Raw genomic sequence first — 22,400 nt, forward strand, 5'->3', positions numbered from 1 at the left:
AGTTTCCACATTGTCCTTGGGGAGGATGTCCCCTGTTGGGGCCCAGCTGGGCTCTTGGGCTCACTCTCTGACCATCTTGGGAATTAGCAGGACTGTAAGATCAAGCATCTAAGAAGCAGTATTGAGAGCTTCAAGGGGGAAAATCTCAGACCACGTAGAGATGACCCTCTGAGTTTCCCTGCTCTGTGTGGCTGCTGGAAGCGGTACAGCCAACTCCAAAGAGCTATTTCAAGATGGTTCAGCCAGACCCAAAGGTCTGGTAGAGTTCTTGCCTTTCCCAGGCTTTGGGGTTCTCTTCTTTTCAGCTCAAAGCTCTTAGAATGTTAATAAGTAGGGACTTACAAAGTCCTGAAATAGTTTGCAGGACACAAAGGAAATGTCCCAGCTCAAAAAGTAAACAAATATAGTCAGCTGTCCTTTGTTAACTTGCTGTTTAAACCTGGTATTCGCTTCTTTTTTCTCTTCCTTCTTTTCTCTTATTTCCCATTTTCAGGTCACTTCCCTGCCGGTTTGTGCATATGGTGGAGAGGAGGGGCAGGCAGAGAAAACTCTATCAGCTTCTTTGGGCAAGCTGTTAACAGACTCCATGAAAAGATGAGGAAGTAATGACTACATTGCCTTTAAAAATCAGGAGTAACCATTAACTGTGCTATTCTCCCCTCCGTCACCAACTCTTAACTTGGCTTTATTACAGCTTAAGTTATTTTAATATTTATTGTATTTTGTTTGTTTTGTAACAAGCAATTTATTAAAATTTGTTTTTTTAAAAACAAAATGACAAAGGATTTAGACAAACAGGGGACAGTCTCTTCCCCACCCCCCTCCAGTCATCCCCCAAAGGCAATATCCATCCAGAGATATTCTATGACTATAACAAACAAATATGTATATACATGTTTCTTTTATCTTTTCACCCCATACAAATAGTATTATATTTATTTTTTACTCAGAAAATTATCTTGGAAATCCTTTCATATCAATAAAGAACTTTCTTTCTTTCTTTTGTTTTTTTTTTAATGGTCCCATGGTATCACGGAGAAACCTTACTATATTTGGCCAAAAGTGACTTGTTTTTGAAAAGGCTTCTGAATGTTTCAAACCAGAAAGAACGCTCAACTAAAAAACAAAAACAACACAACACTTGTTTTGAAAGTTTAAGCATGAAAGGCTACTTCTATCATCTTGAAAAGCTTTCATTCTTTCATCTTATTGAGATTTTTAGATTTTTGTTGTTGTTGTTGTTGTTCTACATTTGCCCCTTAACTTAAAACCTCTATCAAACAGCTGCTCAGAACCAAAAAGGGCGCCCCAGGTTTTTGACATTGCTTGTGATTTAAACCGTGTCTGGTTTTTTTGTTTGTTTGTTTTCTTTTTAATTACTGCACATTTCTACGGAAAGCCAGCCTGACCCAGTGCAATGCTATTAGCACCAGAAAAGCCTGTCTTGGCTTGGGACAAGACAGGGTGCCTCTCTGTTCTCCCGTTTTCCCATTAAAAAAAAAAAAAATCTTGTTAGCATCCTGGAGCCTTCCAGCTTTGAAGCTTTGTGCGGGGGCAGGACTACCTCAGATTCAGAAGTTAGAGTCTATTTACCTCTACTGTATTTCTGTGGTACGGCCAGGACCTGTGTATTTTAAGTAACAACGGAGTTTGCTGCATTTGGAAGCCAAAGAGAGGGCAGGCGGAAGAGTCGGCCGGGTGTACTGCGTTCTGGGGCTCCGGGGCTTTTGAAACCCTTTCCAGTGTTGTCACTTGAATGTCGAACACGTTATTCTCAGTGGACACTAAAGAGAAGTACAGGTACCTTGGGCTCCAGGGGGATTCATTATTCAAGGCACAAAATTTCCTACTCTGGCCTGCAACACATTATAATTCAAATGAGCCCAGCACAATAGAAGAAAAATATGCAAGCAGATTTCTCTCTGTCGTGTTTTTTCCCTTCTCTCTGAAGCCCTGTAATTACTGCAGGCAGGTGGAGCATCTGGGGTGTGGGGGAGTCCACTGTATTTTTACCTTCCCAGGAACGCGACTTGCCTACCGCATCAATAGATTTTATTTTTAATTAAGCGCTTATTGCAAAATCTAAGTCCCTGCGCGAAAGCCTTATTCACAACTTTTTTTTTCTTTTGCTGCCGTTCCCTGAGATAGATGCTGCTATTACTGTCTCAAATTTCCTTTCTTAAAATGTGCTGTTTTAGTAAATTAGTTCTGTCCTTCCGTGAGCTCGGCAGCCCCGCGGAGGCCGGCCTGCGGGGCCTTGGCCTCATTTTCCCCCTCCGCAGTCCCGGGTCACTTTCTCCGTGCGCCCAGCAGCGCCACGTGCCGGGAGCGCGCGGTCCAGGCGCGGGAGTCCGTTCCCCTTCCCCTGTGTACCCCCTGTCGTGCCGGGGTGGGCTCGGCGCTGCGCTTCTGAGAGACCTCCAGTCCTGGGGTGGGGTGGCAGAGGCCACCAGACTAAGCGACCTCGGCCCCCGCAACGCCGGGGCTTCGGGAGCTCAGGTGCAGGAGGAGAGGGAGGCGGGATCCGAGACTCCTAGGTTGGTTAACGGAGGGGGGTGGGGGGGTTGCGAGGAAGCCGTCTTGGTGATGGCGCGCGGGGCCGGGAGGGAATGCGGGAGGACCGTACAGGCGCCCGGGCTGCCGCGGGAGGGTCCTCGCCCCTCTCTGCAGACACCGGCCACCGAGCAAGCCGAGCCCGAGCAGCCCCAGGGCCTCGGCGGAGCGTGGCTTTTCCGATCCTGGAAGTCGGCGGCTTTCGGAGGGGCGGGAACTCGCGTCCCGGGACGACCTCGCCCAGAGACCCGTGACCGACGTGCTGGCGGGAAGGGAGCTCCCGGGGTTCGGGAGGGGAAATGTCTAGGGGTTGGCCAGGCCTCTGCGGGGTCCCTGGGAGCCGGCTGCCGGGGCAGGGTGCGCCCCCCCCCCCCCCGTTTCCTGGCTCAATGAACCCAGGTCCCCTTCTATGGGATCCAGTAACTGGATGCAAACGGGTTTCCAGCAATCCGCAGGGCCCTGCCTAAGCCCGCCGGCCTGGCTAGGGTGGCTCCAGGCCACCGCACAGGCACCAGGCAGCGTGGCCGTTAGCTGTCATTTCTGCCTCCCAGGGACAATTTGAAGCGTGGGCACGGTTGGCCAGAGACAGTGGAGGGAGATTGAGAAGTAGCAGCCAAAAGGCTGGTGAGTCTGTCAGCACTTGCAGAGAGAGAGGCAGTCCCCTTCAGTCACCAGTGAATCTTAATCAAGGGCAGGAGAGTCAAAAGGGAGAGTCCAAGGGAGAGAAACCTATCTCAGGAAAACATTCACATGTGGTCAAAAGAGGGGCCCAGCCTGGAATGAGTGCGGTGTCCTTACTGCCCCATGGAGCTTCCCTGGGTGCAGACCGTATCTGTCCTCACCTTGTTTCTTTGGTATCCTCTACAGGGCAAGGGCCCATGCTGGGGGCTCATATCTCTCTCAAGAAGGGTGCAGAGAGGCAGTGTGTGTGTGTGTGTGTGTATGTGTGTGTGCACGTGCGCTCGTGCTCCTGCTGGTTGGACCAGCAAGGTGCCTAGAGGGCCAGACATTCCCATTTCCCTCTCAGGAGAGTGTGGGTCACTTCCATGCCTCAGTCCAACCCTTTCATTATTGGTCACCAGAGACTAGGACTGGGGCTCTTTGAGTCCTCTTTTACCTCTCCCATTGTATTTTTCATTCTCATCACAGAAGAGGTACATGTTTATTGAACTAATGAAAAATTAATTGTACTGATGAAGAATTAATGAAAAATGCAAACATGCAAAAGGAAGAAAATAAAAACCCCAAATACTCCCAATACCTAGAGACAAACCTTACTTGTGTATCCTGAGTGCAAACACAGTTATTATGAGGGACAAGTGACTTTTTATTTTCTGAACAAAATATTGCAAATATCTTTCCACGTGAGCATCCCTACAGTGAATATAGTTCAATAAACAGACTCTCTCCTTAATGACTACACAGTGCTTCCCCTGTAGGGATGTGGTGTGATATTTTCAACCATTCCTTTGCTAGTCTTTTAGGGTGTTGTAGCAGTTTTTATTTCTGTCCACACCATTCCTGGGTCATTCTCCTGCTGGGTCACTATGCGTGTCCTTAATTGTTTCCTTAGGATCTACTCCTCAAAACAGCTGGGTTAACTGTTCCGTGTTTTAGAAAAGTTTTACTACATTTCGTCAAATTGCCCTTTAGAAAGGTTATGTCAATTCATAATCCCACCTGCAGAGAGTGTAAAACCTGTTGCCGGAATTCATTGTCATCAGTCATGAATATTAGTCGTCTTCTTTTTATTCTTCTGTGTTTGCTCATTTTTAAATGGGAGTGTTCATCTTTTTCTTACTTGTTTGTAAAATTGCTTTGTATATTCTCTTTATTAACTCTTTGTCATATGCTTTGCAACTTTCCCCAATTTGTTAATTGCCTTTCACATTTAAATTTACATTTAAAATTTTTGTGTGGTTGAAATTCTTAATAGGTTAATGTATGGCTTCTGCCTTTGGCGTCCTTCTATGAAGTCCTTCTCTATCTCCGAATCTTCTAACCGTTCACCTACAAATGTTTCCAGTATTCCCATTGTTCCATTAAAATTTTTAATTAGTATGGAATTAATTTGGGTATATGGTATAAAATAGGAACCCGAGTTTACCCTGCCCCACTACCTTGTGCCTTTGTTGGTTCCAAATCCTTTTGACTCTGGCAGACACTACAGCCGATTCCTAAACGAGCAGAGCTGGAAGGGAAAATCTGGTGGCAGAGACCTTGCTCCAGGAAGTGCAGAGGCTTGAGGTGAGGGATTAGGAAACTTCCAAAGATAGGACCAGGACTCATTTTGTAGACACATCTGACTGGAATCACATAGATTTGGGTGAAATCCAGTTTCTGCCACTTGCATCCTATTGGTCCTGGAGCAAGTACTTTAACGTATTGGAACTTCAGGTTTGTATTTGTAAAATGGGTATACAAATTCCAAGTCCTGCCTCTGAGGATGGATGTGAGGATAACATGATATGTTTGGTACATAGCAAGCAAGCAACATTATTATTGGTAGGGGGTGAAGTGAGGATGAAGAAGGTGTATGCAACTGTTAAAAACAAACATAGAATACCCATAATTGTAGAAAAAAGGTGATGAATCCAAGCAATAGGGGGCTTTTCCATGGGGAAACAAGGACTTTATTCCTATAGCTGGGGTCAGCTGGAGTCTGGACTTAAAACGAACTCAGACTTTTCAAAGGTCTCCAGTAACATTCCTGTTCTCCATCCTGTTCCAAGGCTTTCTGATGGACCTGCCTGGGTTGAAGAGAATTGGTGGAATGAGCCGGCATTGGGAGAGCTCACAGGATAGAGAGCACAGGGGCCCAGGGCTCTAAGTGGGCAGCCGTCTCCCTCCTGGCTCTCCCCCAGCTGAGGATTGCTACAAAGAGAAATAGTCACTGGACAGGAGCCAGGGGTACCAGTCAGCTTAACCAAAGGAATCAATGAACGCTGTGTTTTCCCTCTGCAAATGAGGAAAATGACATGGTGAGAAGACATATGCCTTGTCCAGAATCACAAATCCCAGAGGCAGAGAAAGCATAGAGAAACGCTGCCTCAGAAGGAGCCATTTCCCATCCCAAGGATGCCAGAGCCTGGCCTTGAGTAACAAAGGGGATGGGAATGCTGCCTTTGAGCTCCCCGGCAGTGGAGGCCCAACATATTTTTATGAGGCATGGACAATGAGTAGCCATTCAAAAGGCCAAAGCTGCCTCTTCTTAGTAAAAGGCAAATATTTTAGGAATCCCTTGTTACTAGGCAAATGGCTGATTGCTTTTTAGGGGAGTGAGACCCAGCTTGATGCTGTCTTTAGGGCTTTAAGCTTTGATTCTGAATTTTGCTCTGGTGAAAGACTGGTTCTCAATCTGGCTGCGCTTTGGAATTAGCTGTGGAGTTCTTAAAAATACAGATGCCCAGGCTCCACTTCCAGAAGGCTGGATTAAACTGGCCTACGGTAGGACTGAGTTGTCAGTGTTGACAAAAAGTTCCTTGCTGATTCTAATATGTAGTTTAGAATTGAGAGGAAGCCCCCTTTTGGGTCGCTGTATTCTCTCTCTTCTGAGTTGGTGAGAACTAGGTTATAAGACAGAACTATTCTAGCAAGATGTTTCTCGAACTCTAAGGAATTATCTGGGGATCTTGTTAAAACACAGGTTGTGATTTAGGATGTCTGGGGTGGGACCTAACGTTCTGCATTTCTAACAAACTACTGATGCTGCTCATGCAGCTGTTTTCAAGACCACCTCTGAGTACCGTCAGTCTAGATGTGTTCCTCACATTTCAAAGAGCATAACAATGACCCTGCTAAGCCTCTTGAAAAGGCAGATTCCTGGACTGATTCAGAGTGTTGGGGATGGAGTCCAGCAATCTGCATTTTTCAATGAGTCCTATCTATGCACTCGATAGTTCAAAGGCCACACTTAGAGAATGCAGTCAGCCTGACTATGGTTTCCGCAGACATTTGTCTTTTTAGCACATCCTGCAGTCAACACTTGGCTGGAAGATCTTGAGTCAGTTGGCTGGGAGGTGAAGCTGAGCAGAGAGCCCCCGGTGCATGGCTCCTGGGCCTGAACTGCAGCTCACTGCCTCTTAGATGCCTTCATGTGTAGGCCAAATCCCATTATCACAGGAGAGTTACAAGTCCTTGCACTTCCTTGGAATAAAGGAGCCATCTGTTTAGGTTTGGGTTTTGATTGTAAAGTTATTTGACCTGCTCCTCCACCCCCTGCCCGCCCCCCTTGGAACTGTGACTAATGCGTCAAGAGTCAGAGCAGAGATTCTGGGAGAATGAAAGGCAGAAGGCTTTAAAGATGGCTTCCGCCGGAGGAAAACCTCAAGCAGGCAAGTGAAAGATGGTATAAAAAACCAATGCTACATCGAGGTCTTGAAGACATCAAATAAGAAGTCTCCACCCAATTAATGTGCTTTTTTTTGTCCCCCCCTTCACTGAGCCGACCTGTGAGGTAGGATAAACCCAGGGCCTGGAATGAGGGTCTGAAAAAAGTTGACACATCTCCCCTCTTCTCTTGTTTGGCTACCGTTAGGCCTGCCATTCTCCGAGTACTCATTATTCAGCTTGTGGATGATTCTGGGCCTTCATTTTTTGCCCTCTTCTTCTCTCTTATTTCTCCTTGTTTGGGCCATTTCACTGCTTATTAGCAGTTCCACTAGGGGTGGAATGGAAATGAACCCCGTATGAGACAGGATAACATCTGCGAGTAGGTCTGCTTAGAGGTTTGTTGAGGAGAAAGAGAATTAATTATTATTGCAGGTCTTACGGAATTCACCTCAATGTGCTGTCTAGATCCACTTTAATGTGGCAACTTTGAGCCTTATAATAAGAACATAGTTCCACCACTATCAGCAATAATTTGCTGGAAAAATTATTACTTGAAAAATGCTTACTTCTTTTACTTATTCAAATGTACTTATTACTTTATATGCTTCTTATTCTCTTGGTTGTCTGGTAAAACTGTTGTAGACGGGGGACACGAATTTACTACCCTCTATGTGTGACTTTCATATTTAAGGAAGGTTTTTTTCATCTATTTCTTCTAGCTAGTTACAATATATTAGGTAACAAAGCATACCTCCTATTCCCATTACTTGGTATAATAAATATCTTGGTGAAATTTCTTACAGGGTTTGATTACTCAGTCAAAACCTAAGTATCCTGTTGGGAGAAGAACAATCATTTTAGTGATACTGTTCTATGCTTTGGTTGAATTGAATAGTTACTAATCCAGCCAGAGAAGAAAGAGGCAGGTAATTGGAATTGAGCAAACACACTGAGCCCCTCAAAAAAAGACTCACGAGAAGTGTAAAATTTCTCATCAAACATCTATCCGTCTATTTTCTCCTTACTTACAATAGTCATTGCAACGGTAGGAAATAACTCTAGGGGCCTGGTCTACATTAGGAGAAAACTGCTATTTCTCATTCAAGTGATCTGGAAATGAGTTTAAACAGACACAATCTGCCAGTGGTCAATGTTAGGTCAGTGACTCTAATAGCCAATTCAAAATTTCTTTTTAAGAAAATGCCATACCCCCATCCACCACTTTACTTCTCACTGTGTAACACTCTAAGATTTGCTTAGATTGTCCGAGGGTAGAAAACAGGGAGGTAGTCTGGCCACTTTTCATGTAACTTGCATAAATTAATAGCAACCTTTTTCTCTCATTCATCTATATAAGCCAACTACCAGACCATTTCTCCAGTCGTGGTAAGAAGGGTTAAAGAAACGGGACTTACTGTCTTGGTTGTGGTATGGTCAAGATCCTCTTGAAAGGATGCTTCATGACAGTTCTCTGATTCTCCTCAGGGCTGTATCTCTGGTGCATAGCACTGTGCTTTGTTCTGGGTCGGCATGTAGATGGGCAGTCTGGGTTTAAACCGTATCAGACAACCAATGAGTTTTTAATTTATGGATTTTTAGAGTTAGAAGGGACCTTTGAGAGAATAGAGCTCACTATAAATTTCCTATCCATCTACAATTTCTTTCATTTTCCTTCTGCACAGAATCATGCTTTTGTTCAGTTGTCTTCCCTCTCCTGTACCCTTAGGAGAGGCTGAAACAACCCTTCCCATAGGGTCTTCTTTCCAGTAATTGGTTCAGAAATGGGTATGTGTGGCTCACTGATGGCCAGTGCTATCTGGGGGATTCTCTCTCCTTTTCCTCCAGATGCTTTGTGTCTGACTGTGATGCCTAGAATTGCTGCAGTCATCATGCTATCAGTGTAAGGATTGAGCTGATAGGATGGCAAGAATGGAGAGAAAGAGAGAAAGAACCCACATCATTGATGACATCATCAAGCCACTGTTATCAATCAACCCTTGTCATGGTTAACTTTATGTTTCAACCTGACTAGGCTCAGGGATGCCCACATAGCTGGTAAAACATGATTTCTGGGTGTGTCTGTGAAGATGTTTCTGGAAGAGATTAGCATTTGAATCTGTAGACTGAGTAAAGATCATCTTCACCAGTGTGGGTGGGCATCATCCAATCTGTTGAGGGCCTGAGTAGAACAAAAAGGTGGAAAGGTTAATTCTCTCTTTTACTTGAGCTGAGACATCATCTTCTCCTTCCCTCAGGCATCGGTGCTCCTGGTTTTCCAGCCTTCAGACTTGGACTTGGATTTACCCAGTTCTTTGGCCTTGGGGTGGAATTATAGTACCAGCTTTTCTGAGCCCCCAGCTTGCAGACATCAGATCACAGGACTTCTTAGCCTTCATAATTGTGAGTCAATCCCTTATAATTAATCTCATTCTATATATATATCCTGTTGGTTCTATTTCTCTGGAGAATCTTGACTAATTCAGCCTTTAAGCTGCCCTGCCACTCAACTTTCTGTTTTGCAGGATAATGCATTTCCTTAATGTTTAAATCAGTTTGAGTCAGGATTTCTGTTGCTCGTGGCCCAAAGCATCTTAAATGCTTAAGAGAATTTTAAGACCAGTTCTCGTTTCCTAGAAGATCTAACAGAATTTGCTCAATGTCATGTTTTGGGTGATAATAGAACTCAGGACTAGAGGTAGAGTCTTTTGCCTCAAAGTTATTTTTATTATATGCTGCCTTTTTCACAGTTGACTTAGTTATAAATCAAAGGTGGCTTAAAAACCCATCTGTGAACACACTGTCCTTGTGTTTAACAAAATTGCCCCGCCTAGGTCAAGTCTGGAATTCTATTCCAAATTTTCCTTATTTGGATATGCTGGATCAAACTGGCCACTCACACATACAAAGAGTGTGCTTGTTGACTTTGAAGAACTGAAAACACTTTGTTCCTCATTGCTGGGGAGCACTGGCCTGGGAGACTTGATATGCTGGATAGCTGTGGGCAAGAAAGACAAATTATACCTGTTTGGGTCAAAACTTGCCATCTGTAAGGTAAGGGAGAACACAGGATGTTGTCTAAGGCCATTGCCAAGACTTCAGTTGGAAGATTGAATGGAATCCACAGGCAGAGGAAGGGCGAGGGAGGCAGTGGGGGAATAAAGGGCGGGGAGATTGGCTTATTCTTTCCATTCCTAGTGGCATTTCTTGTATCAGGCCATTCCCCATCTGCAAGGCCTTCTATTTGCCTCCAGCATTACAGTCGGCTTGCCCACGCTGTAGGGCCCAGGTTAAGCTGTACTTCCTCCACCAAGTCTTCTCTGATCACTGCAATATGCACCAGTAATTATTTCTCAGAATACACTTATTTCCTGAACTCCTTAGTCATTCATTAACCACAGCATGTTATTTTGGAATATTTCTTTTGACACTTCACTCATTTTGCCCCTGAATGTTATCTTTGGAGAGCACATCAGCAAAGAAGAAAGGGCTTAGACTTTAAGGACACATTGACTTGGTTTGAATCCTGCCCTGCAACCCCTGCCTTGCAGAACTCCAGGGGCCAGGGAGTCAATATGGCAGCCCTTCCTGGCTCTACTACTTGGAAGTAATCCTCTCTGGCCAGCTCAAGTCCTCTGTGGAATGCAGTTGGGGCAGGTGTGAACAGGCACACTCTGTTAGTTTTCTACTGCTGCCCAACAAATTGCTATATCTTAAAACACCACACATTTCTTATCTTATAGTTCTGGGAGTCAGAAGTCTAATGGGTCAAGCAAGGCTAGTAACTTAAGGAGGCTCCAGGGGAATCCACCTCCTTGCCTTTTCTAGCTTCTAGCTGCAGCCGGCATTTCTTGGCTCGTGGCCCCGCATCACTCCAGCCTCTGTTTTCTTCCTCGTATCTCTGTTGCTCTGACTCTGACCTTTCTACCTACCTGTCATAAAAGCCTTTGATCTTACCTGGGGCCCACCCAGATAATTCAGGCGAGTCTCCCCATCTCAGGATTTTGTAACTTGATCATTTCTACCAAGTCCCTCCCTGCCCTCTTCCCCCATTTGAGGTAACACATTCACAGGGTTTAGGGCCTGGACATCTTTGGGGACATTATTCTGCCTGCCACTTCTGTGCTCTTTGGATGCCACTTTCCTTATCTGTAAAATGGAACTGCTACTCTCTGCCTTACAGGGTTATTTAGGTGTTTAAATGAGATAATTTAAGTGTGTAAATTCCTAGCCCTGTGCCTGGCACAGTGTAGGTGGTCGGTGCTGGTCAGTTTTCTTTTCTGAGTGGGTTGTTGTGAGTTGGAGGCCAAGTACTGTGACTTCTACCTCTTTCTAAGCCTTTAGGTTTTAGGTACTGGGTCCTGAGAAGGAAATCAGCAAGTATAATAATTACCTTGATCGACGACAATGTCTTACATATAATAAGGTGTCTAAAATGATTTGTTGATTGTTGTTTTGTTAGGAATGGGTGGGGGACATCTGATTAAGCACTATCAGATCCAAAATACAAATGTGGGATTCTTCTGCCACACTTTTACCTAATTACCCTAAAAACTAGTGGGAGAGTAGAATTAGTTCACAATACAATTTAGGGGGAAAAAAATTCTTGCTGTCATGGACTTTTCTCCTTGGTCTGGAAACTTCTTGGTTTCCTAGGGTGCAGCTGACTGCTCGCTCTGCAACTGAAAAATCTCTCAAAGGGCCCTGTCCAGTTAGGTCACACAAAGCCAGGCTTATTATTTAGAGAGCACACAATGCCCCCTCACATGGGGCACAGAGAGGAAGGAATTTTTTTTAAGCCAATTCCAGTCCCCTGGAGCTGCAAACTGCCCTCAGGGCAAAGAAGCCTGCAGGATAATTGGGAGGAGTCTGGCAGGAGAAAAGCCGTCCATGAAAGTTAAAGCTGCATCTTTCTCTATATATCGAGGGATGCCAAGCCACTTTTTAAGTATTCCCCTCTGGGACAAACCTGTATGTCAAGATAAACAATTAAATAATATGCAAGGGCCAAATCAGGAAAATTGCAGCCTCAGCCTGAGAAAATAATGCTGGGAAGCATCAGCCGTCTGCCACGGCGAAGGTGAGGAGACAGGTTCCGGAGATTCTGCGGGAGAACTGGGTCAGGGAGGAGGTGCTGTCTGCTTAGAAAAATGCTTCAGGCCCCCTGAAGTTGGTGCGTTCATGCTTTCTCAAGATAATAAGGTGGAAAATGACCTTACGTTATCTCTCTATTGAACCAGAGTGCAGCTGCCCTAGGAACCCTAACACAGTTGCGGATAATGTGTCTAGAGGGAGAGAGGAACCAGAGACCAGACCCCAAAACTGTGACAGGGAGGATCATGAGAGAAGGGCAGACCGTTGGATGGGACACCACTGCCCTTAGGGCCGCATAGGGACCGCAAGGAGAGGATTCTTCACACTGTCATCTCTGGAGCGTCACCCTGGGCTTCTGCGTCATCATACTTTGGCCAGCAAGGGCTAAAGGATGGTCAGACGAACATACGTTGTCACAGCACTCTGAACAACTAGCACATGGGGGTTGAACTTGTCTAAGGGACTTTTTGCGGACAAGGAGGAAGCATTATTTGTATAGTATGTGACCAGAGTAGAGAATTCACAGTCCTGTGTGATGACATGGACAGAACTGAATGATCTTAGTGTCTCATCTTCCTGGGCAGAGCAGACCAGCAGGGTCTGGGGAGTCAGGCTGGCTGAGGTGGCATTCTTAAGAGGCCTGAGCAAATCCCAGCAGTAACACCCAGGAGCATAGCCACTGGTGCCCAGGGCAAGCAGCCCAGGGCTGGCACTGGGTTACTAAAGTTGTATTAGGCAAGAGAAGGGTGGGTCAGGTGAGCATGCAAGAGCATCTGGGACCACAAAGAGCTCATGAGCACAGGCTGAGAGCTGAGGGAAAGCATGGTCCACGGGAGACTCCTGGGTGTTGCCTGCAGGGGGTCCTTGCACCCATATCTGAGGGCTCCTTGGAGTGCCCGTATCCAGGATATCCACATCTTAGGGCTTAAGGACATAGCTCGGGAGTGGAGGATAAGAAATGTTTGGCACAGATTGGCCCTTCTGAAAAACCGAGATAGCCTCAACATCAGAAAGTGCGATCAGGCTAAGCAGAGAGGCATACTTTGGGTCCCTTTGCCGCAAAATAGAAGGTGGTCTTTAAACCTGGGCTTGTCTAATAATTCCTGTGTCAGGCCAACTCCACTCTACAGAGGGCTTTTGGGTATATGCTCCCATGCAGAAGGCTTTGTACTTTTTTTGGGTAGGGTAGAAGCAAATCCCACTCTGAGAAGTCCCAGTGGGGGTCTTAACATTGGATTACAACTCAAGGAAGCTTGGTGTTCATACACTGTGACAGAGGAGGAGTGCCAGATTTAGGAAAAAAAAAAAAAAAAAAAAAAAAAATATATATATATATATATATATATATATATATAGGACGCTCAGTGAAATTTGAATTTCAGAAAAACAGTGAATAAATTTTTTAGCATACATATATCCCAAACATTGCCCGGAACATACTTATACTGAAAATTATTTGTTCTTTTTCTGAAGTTCAGTTAAACCTGGCATCTTGTATTTTATCTGGCCACACTATTATGGAGGCTTATATAGAACAGCAGGCCTACGACAAGCCCAGGTGCTAGGCCAAAACAAATCAGGCAGGTGTCTTCCGTTGATGCAACCTCTACCAAAGGTTCCATTTCAAGGTCCGAGCCTGAGTCAGCAGAACAAGCATATGTATTCAATAAAATATTACTTGCCACCAAAAGTTCTTTGCATTTAGTTTGCAGTCGACTCATTGACATGCCGCTCATCAGTGCACCTCAAACAAGTTGATAAATATCCACCACTAGGAGCACCTGGGTGGCTCAGTCAAATGTCCGACTCTTGATTTCCGCTCAGGTCGTGATCTCACGGTTTGTGGGTTCGCTGTCAGCACAGAGCCTGCTTGGGGTCCTCGCTCTTCCTCTCTCTCTGCCCTTCCCCCTGCTCGCTCATGTGCATGTACACACTCTCTCTCAAAATAAGTAAATAAACAAAAATAAATAAATAAACACACACAACTGGAGCTGCTGTGGAGATGCAGACAGAGCCTGATGCAGACACAGCACACAAAATCCCATCGTTTTGTGGCTTTCAGAAAGCTTGCTGATATCTTTCTTTTCCTTCTGTCCTGAAAGCTCTATAGAAAAACCCACTAAGGGAGAAAGCCATGACTGCTCTCCTTGGGCCCCAAATTCCAGGCTGAAATGACCCAGGGGTAGCAGGCAGACTTGACAATCTGTCAGTTTCTGGATAGAGTTACTCGTCAATCACTCATTCCTGCTAAATGGCAGAAACTCCTTTTTCTTTATGTCAGACTTTATTTGCTCCTAATGCAGTTATAGCTCAGTTTCTGGAATGTCTAGTGGGAACTGAGTACCACCCCGTCCACTTGGTCACAGGGAAACCATGAAGTCAGCCCAAGGACTTAGCTTCCTTTTCTTCACTAAACCTCTGGGTCCTCTCCAAATTCTTTGTATTACTTTTATGCTCTGATCTCATTTTGGCTGGAGCCACATTATAACTTCTTTCTATTCCTTGAATGTGCTATGCTCATTTCTCCAAAAGGGCATCTGGAATGTTCTTCCCCCAAGCCTCCCTACAGCTGCTCCCTGTCACCTCCTGCCTCTCTAGTCTAATCTCTCTCTATAGCCTCACTGGCTTAAAAAAAAACAAAAAAAAACAAAAAACCCTCATAACACTTATCACTAATGTCCCCCCCCCCCCCCCCCCCCCCCCCCCAGTTTATGTGTTCATTTATTTATTCTGTATTTCTCCTCTGGAATGAAAGCCCCTGGTCTCAGCATAGTGCCTGGTGCATACTAAGTGCCCCACAAATGTTGAGAAGCAGTGAGTGGCTCTCCAGGAGAATGAAAAGCTTCCCCTTCAGTTCTTTTCTCCCTCTGGGCCTTGGGCAGGTCTTCCTGGGATTCCTTTAGCCTTCTACCACACCCACAAGCTGAGAGAATAACCCCAGGAGGGCAGTGCTCTGTTTTACATATACAGATAAGAAACAACTGAAATTTGGTTATCCGCTCTATGGAGATGAAAACAAAGTAGTATTTTATTCAAAAAGAATGTGTGTGGGGCGCCTGGGTGGCGCAGTCGGTTAAGCGTCCGACTTCAGCCAGGTCACGATCTCGCGGTCCGTGAGTTCGAGCCCCGCGTCAGGCTCTGGGCTGATGGCTCAGAGCCTGGAGCCTGTTTGCGATTCTGTGTCTCCCTCTCTCTCTGCCCCTCCCCCGTTCATGCTCTGTCTCTCTCTGTCCCAAAAATAAATAAACGTTGAAAAAAAAAAATTAAAAAAAAAAAAAAAGAATGTGTGTAATAACAGTAATCTGAAAATAATGATATCTATGAGGTCCTGGCAAAGCCACCCAAGAAAAGAAAAACAATAGATGTGAAAGCTTCAGTGAGTCATGACACCGCCTTTCAGCATCAGACTGCCCTGGAATCAGATTCAGATAAACTGGTTTCATCAACTCTAGACTCAGCTGTACACGTCTTTTTTGATTCCCAGCACCAACTGAACATTCTCCAGATAATGGCAAGGTATTGGCTCTCCTTCAAAACGTTCAACTGTGCAGGGGAAGAATGAAAAGGATTCCTTATCCGCTTCTTAAGGTCTAAACACAAGTTAGCTCCTTTCCTGGGTCTGCCCAGCGGGTGTCTTTTTTCCTCTGGTGTCTACAAAGAGCTACTGGCTGGACCAGTATTTGTCAAAGGTGGTCTGTGGCCCACCCCCAGCAGGATTATTTTAAATGCAGATTTCTGGGATTTACCAGATGCCTAGTGACTCTGAAGTCCTGGGTAGAGCCCAGGAATCTACATTTTAATTGACTCCATACCCGGAGGATTCTTAGGCACACTCGGGCTTTGTCCGGCCCTGTGGCCTCACTTTCTCCCGCTCCCTGGTTATCACTAGGCTTCCTGTATGTGTGTGTCTCTTCTTCCCAATGCAACTCTAAGGGCAGGGGATACACTTGACATTTCTTTCTTGTCTGCTTTGGTGCCGAATTCACTACAAGTATTCAAAAAGATATTTATTGAACGAAAGACCTGAAATTATTTCCCTTTGCCTTGAACTTGTTCAAGGAAACTTCCCCCAAAAGATTGGGTTATAAATTTGCCAATTTGATGCTTAAGACAAATTGGTGTGTGTGTGTGTGTGTGTGTGTGTGTGAGTATTGCTCTCCTGAATAAATGTTTTGTGTCCACTCCCACCCCCCACCCCCACTTTGTTCAAAGAAGGACAACAAGGTACATATGGCTGGGCAAAATTGTCTAACCCAAAGGTAGAAGCCATTTTTGCCCTTTCCTAGAACACTTGTGTGAAAAGATTTGTGAACATTTCAGGGTAGGGAAGATCCTAGGAGAATAGGTAGCCACAGGCAAGGTGTGCTTGAGGGGGAACTAGAGGGCCCTGCCTGACCAGTGGGACCTGGCACTTTGGCCTGTCTCAGTGTGCACAAGTAGCATCCATTGTTTTGAAGTCCAGAGTCCAGCTCAATTTATTGGAGTGTCTAACCCCAGAGAGCTGAGTACCAGAGGGCAGGGTGGCCTGGGCAGATGGGTTCTAAAGGAGGCAGAGGTCCTGGGTGTGGTGGGGTGAGGAGGGCAAGCCCTGTGGGCGGTGAGGTGCAGGCCAGCAGGACAGTGGCGGACCCATGGTAGGGAGGGCACAGTGGCAGAGAAAAGGTCCCCAGGGGCCATCGTGTCTAGAACAAGTGGCACCTTTTTCTGGTCTTCTTAGACTCACTCCTGAGGCAAAAGCCATGATGAGGCTGTATCACCAATGTGAAGATTGAGAGCGGCGGGAGTGAGGGGGAGGAAAACGGAGGTGGGAGCATGGAGAGCCACATCTACTCTTAGTTCCACGTCCTTCTGGAGTTAGGAATCTGACCTACAACCTGCTGGACACCCTGTCTGAGCCGTCCGAGAGAGGATGCTCACCCCCTCACGGTCCATGCAGGGGTCCCAAGGCACCTTCACGGCTTCAGGCACAATCTGCTTCTGGAAGTTGTGTCCCCTTTCCTCATTCTCCCTCTTCCTCCTTCCTTTTCTAGACTCTCCTTCCTGATAGACATTTATGTATGTGAAGGGAGCTTTTAGTCCCCCTCGGTTTTCTGCAGGTTGAACTTCCCAAGTAACTCCCACTTCTCCCCGTATGACTTGCTTTCCTGCCTCCTCTTTCTTCAGCTTGCTGGAGTTCTGATGTCAAGCCGCCTCTGCCTCCCGTTGAGGCCCTCTGTTTCTGTCTGTGGCACCTTCATCTTCCCGTCACCCAGGCTTGAACAATACATTCAGCCTTGCCTCCTCCTTCTTTCTTACCCTTAAGCTGTTGGGAGTTTTGTAGGGGTGGAAGTGCATTTTCATACATCTTGTGACAGTTTTTGTCCTAGAGAAGTCCTGGGGCAGCAAGTGGAAATGCACGTGGTGTGAGCTCTCAAGGAGAGTGTGCGCTCACAACCAACTGTGCACTGCAGCTGAGGCGAGGTGATGAGGGGCGCCAAAGTGGCTGCCATACAAAATCCTTATCTGCTTAAAACTTTGCAGAGAGATGTTTTCCATTGCTCTTGGTGTGAGTTTAAACTTGCTGTTTTGGCATTCAAGGCCCTACATGATCTGGCTCAGTGCATCTCTCCACGTCATCTCTTGCCTCTCCCTGAAGGACGCTTTGTGCTCTAGCCATTCTGAATGCTCCATATTTTGTTTGTTTGTTTTTTCTTTTTTAAAAAAAATTTTCTTAATGTTTATTTTTGAGACAGAGAGAGACAGAGCGTGATCAGGGGAGGGTCAGAGAGAGAGGGAGACACAGAGCCCAAATCAGGCTCCGGGCTCCCAGCTGTCAGCACAGAGCCCGACGCGGGGCTCGAACTCACGGACCGTGAGATCATGACCTGAGCCGAAGTCAGAGGCTTAACCCACTGAGCCACCCGGGTGCCCCTGTTTGTTTGTTTTTTCTAACAGAACCTGAGAAATGAAGCTGTTTTGTTTGGTCCTATTAGTAATGTGGGAACCGGGAGCACTTTTCAAAGCTGCAGAGGTGAAGGTGGCTTGAGGGTAACCAGATCAAGCTGGTTTCAGTTTGGAGGACAAATGAGAAGGAAGTAAAGCAGTAGAAGAAGTTTGTTGGGGCTGGACTTTACCCTCAGGGTCATGAGGGAGTCATGAGTGTGTTTTAAGCAGAATGGTGAAGTAATCATAGTCATTCATTAGATGACTCTGGCTCTCCGGTAAAGCACGGATTTGAGAGTGACCGATTGGGTGTGGGGATGTGGAAAGAGTCAAGGACGATGCCCCAGCGTCTAGCCTGGGCACAATGCTAGATGGCAGTGCCATTCATTGATATAGAGGCCGAGGGATGAAGAAGAGATTAGGTGGGAGACAGTGACTTTGTTTGTGTTTGAATATGAGTTTGAGGTAGATTTGGGACAAAGAGAATTGTCTGGAAGTCTCTTCAGGAGGGAGAACTGGGCTGGAGCTATAGATTAGGAATCACTAAAGGCTGTAAATGGTCGAGTCCAGAGAAAGTATTTATTTAAAACAAGGAGGGTCTTGGGTTGAACCCCAAGGTATCCCAGCCTTTAAGACATGAGATGCCCACCAAGAAGGCCAAAAGGAGAGGTCCAAGAGGTAGGGGAAGACGGCCAGGCTCTGGTGTCATGGAAACTGAGGGAAGAAGCTGCTTCTAGGGACTGATCAGCAGTGTCAAATGCTGCTGAAGTTCACATGAGATGAAGACAGAGGAGGGTTTGTTGGCATTAGTAACAAGCAGGCAGTTGGCAATATGAGTAAGAGAGGGGCTTCTGTGGGTGGTGAGGTCAGAGGCTGGTTGCAGTGGGTTGAAGAATGAGTAGGAGTTGAGGAGGTGGAGACAAATACAAAAATACATTTTGCTTTTAAAGAAGTCTGATTGTGAGTGAGAGGAGGGGGGGCAGTGGCTTGAGAGATGGTTGAAAAATGATATTAAAACACAGTGACGTGTGTTTAACGGTGAATACGAAAGGATCCAGTGGAGAGAACCCGTGCATCAGTGAGGGGGCAGGCAGAAATGGTGGCAAGTAGAAACAGTTCCACCTGGTGACTCTTTTTACTTTGAGGAGAGGGAGGCAAGATCTCCTGATGAGGGTTGGGGGACAGGCGTAGCCAGCCACGTTTGAGGACAGTATACGAAGTTTAAATAGCTGTGTGGGGGAACCAGAGAGCTTCTGCATGAAGCCCCATCTCTGTGCAGTGCGGGGACTCAGGTGGCTTCCGGGGACCTCCCAGTACTCTTTCTCTTTGGGAGTGACCTCCGTCCCCCTCATGCAGGCACCGGCTTGCATGGACTGTGTCTCTCCCAGGGCACTTCCTTCTTTCTGACTCTGTATACAGTTATTTGCGGGCCTCTTCGCTCTCCTACGAGACTGTCTGTTGTAACCCCCACAAAGGCGGGCTTTGTCTTTCTATTACTCACAGCCCTGTGACAGTGCATGGCACATAGAAGGGGATCAAAACCCATTTGTAGAATGAGTGAGTGCGGCCCGACCCTGCAGAAAACAGCAGGACACTTACTGTGTGATCCGGCCAATCTATCTTTAGAAAGCAGGCCTGTATCTGGTGTGCTCTGGGGTGGGGCATGTAGCTGGAGATACAGGTTTAGGAGTCGTTAGAGTATATAAATGACCAAGTGCAGAGAAACTTGACTCTGGTGCCCTATTCCCATTTAGATGCTCCCAAGTTCACCACACCCAATTATTGAATGCCAGCAATCTTAAAGCAGCATTCTCAAACCCTACCAGCAACAACCCCCTCCTTCACTAAAATATATTTTGTAACTCCCGTTTTACTTTCTTGAGGTGAAATTCATTGGTAACATAACCCACCTTTTACATATAATTAAAACATTAATATAACGTCCTAATGGGATAGGAGAAATGAAAGTCATTTATAATTAAAAAAATACTTTTTCAGTGCTTTTTCATACCTAATGTAGAAGAGAGCTTTGTCAACTTTTATGTGGATCTAAATCATCTAGAAGTCTTAATAAAATGCAGACTGAGACTTTAGTAGATCCAGGGTGGGGGCCTTAGATCTTTCCTCTCACAGGGATGATGGTAGATGTGGATGTTGCTGGTCTGTGGACCACCCCTTGAGCAGCAAGGAATAGGGCTCAAAAAGAAGTACCCGGATGCTTTCTTCACTGTCTAACACACGTATTTGGATTTAAGAGAGGTAAAACAGCATCTAACTGAATATTGATGGCACTTTTCTTTAGAGTGGCATTTTGAAATAAGACAGATATATATGTGTATAATCATCAATGTGACAGTTTCAAAGGCAGATTTATACATGTCCTATGGGTGACTCAAATACCATGATATGATTTTGGGAAATGATGACTAACGCTGGGAAAAGTTTTGGAAAAAGCAAAGTAAATCCTTCCCCATTTTCCACTGCAGTTTCATTATGGAATAATTAAGGATATATTGAAACCGCGCGAAAAACTTTGGGTGTTTATATGTAAAACGTAGTTAGGCTCTTGTCTCAGAGAACTGTAAATAGGATTTTCACCTGCATCCATACCTGGCGGGACTTCAGTCACGGGGAAAACTGGACAGTTCTTTGCTGTGACCATCTCAAACATTGCAGAAAGGCTGCGTCTCTGTCCCTGTCCTGTAAATGCTGATAGTGCTTCCCAGTTATCGATACAACCAAAAACATGCCCTCAAGCTTCCGCAGTACTCCTGCTGAGAACCACTGGCCTCGAGAGACTAAGGAAGAATAGTGACAGTGGACCGAGGCTTCCTGAAGCACACTGCATGAGAACCCACTGCCTGGAACAGGAGGTGTGTTTCCCTGGGAAGGAGCCCCAGCCAGATTGCCTCCACTAAGCTGAGTGTGCAAATCCACAACTGCTGAGTGGACACAAGTGGCTCATGTTCTGTGTCACAAAGACAGAAGCTGGTTTCCCAGGATAAGACATTTTCAAGATGCTGAGACATAATTACACATCTTTCTAGGCACAAATTAGCGCCATTGGTGTTTCTACTCTATTAGTCAAGTGGGGCCAAGGTCGTGGCCTTGTTCCTGTTCATCCTGGAGGAGAGGGAGAAGTAGATCAGGTAAGCCTGGCTCTTCCTGGCTGCCACCCATTTCTCTGGCTTCATCGGGTGCCAAGCCTCTTCACGTTTACTCTGTTTGTTAATTTGTTTTTGCTTTTGCTTTTGGGGTTTCTAGAAGCTTTTGGAGGCCTCAGTGGTCTCTTATATACCATTCTCTGTGCCCACAATGTTCTCCTGCTTTCTTATCCAGTTTAAATGACCCTTCCTTAGGGAAGGCTTCCTAGACCCTTCCTGTGACCTAGACCAGGTCACAGATGGGCCTTCTTTCCACGTCCTGTCCTTTCCGTGTCCTGTCTCCCTGAACTTCTTTATAACTTCAGCCACAATACTAACTACAGAGTGATTCCTGCTTAAAGTCTGCCTGCCCTTTTACATGGGAACTAGTTCCACTTCCCAGCACAGTGCTTGACACCAAGCAGACGCTCACCCCTTGATTGATGAATGCATATGAGTCAAAGTGGAGGGATGTAATTAATGAATTAATTAATTGCATGTTTATTTATTTTGAGAGAGAGTGCACATGCATGCATGAGAGAGAGAAGGGTAGGGAGGGCAGAGACATAATTCCAAACAGGCTCCCCACTGTCGGCACAGAGCTCAATGTGGGGCTTCATCTCATGAACTGTGAGATCATGACCTGAGCCGAAATCAAGAGTCAGGTGCTTAACTGGCTGACCCACTCAGGCTCCCTTATTAATTTATTTTCATAATAATGATGAATTTGCAGGCCAGGAGTCTATGGTAGGATTGAGATAACCTAAGAAATAACAGGGAGGCATGGGGCACCTGGGTGGCTCAGTTGGTTAAGCTTCTGACTCTTGATTTTGGTTCAGGTCATGATCTCATGGTTTGTGAGTTCTAGCCCCGCATCAGACTCTGTGCTGATCATGCAGAGCCTGCTTGAGATTCTCTTTCCCTTTCTCTCTCTGCCTCTACACTGTTCACGTTCTCTCTTTCTTTCAAAAATAAGAAGACATTTAAAAAAAATACAGCAAGGCACAGGTGAGTTCTTCTGAAAGAAAAAGGAAGCTATGGGATGTGGAGAAGTTTCGGGGTAACCATACAGCCGGCTGCCTAACTATCTGCAGTTCTGCTGGGCGTGGTTTGGGTGTATTACACACGTGGTGTCTGTAGATCAGCAGGAAAAGGATATGTGTGGACAGAGTGAGAGCAATTCCAGAGAGCTCGATACACATTCCAGGGGGTACAGATTACTAGATCTGCTCATGAGCTGGAAGGAGCCCTTAAACTTTTGCCCCACTGGAAAGTGACTTCATATAAGGCAGGGCCCTGGCTTGCTTTCCAGTGTCCGTTGTTTCTAGACTTTGGAGAAGTGAATGAAGTCCCTTTGCC

The 22,400-nt window shown here is 45.8% G+C and overlaps 1 protein-coding gene across 1 annotated transcript in view; it reads left to right on the top strand.

Annotated features, from left to right (window-relative positions):
- The first annotated feature begins 1,537 nt into the window (after window positions 1–1,537).
- The window catches only part of LOC109501517, a 94,975-nt gene continuing 74,112 nt past the window's right edge, over window positions 1,538–22,400 (top strand). The window contains exons 1-2 of the mRNA XM_045061123.1: window positions 1,538–2,537; window positions 9,141–9,285. Of these exons, the coding sequence (XP_044917058.1) occupies window positions 2,149–2,537; window positions 9,141–9,285 (534 nt within the window). The 5' untranslated portion in view covers window positions 1,538–2,148. The remainder of the gene's footprint in view (window positions 2,538–9,140; window positions 9,286–22,400) is intronic.

The sequence above is a fragment of the Felis catus genome, chromosome A1, assembly GCF_018350175.1.
Source record: "Felis catus isolate Fca126 chromosome A1, F.catus_Fca126_mat1.0, whole genome shotgun sequence".
NCBI lineage: Eukaryota > Metazoa > Chordata > Mammalia > Carnivora > Felidae > Felis > Felis catus.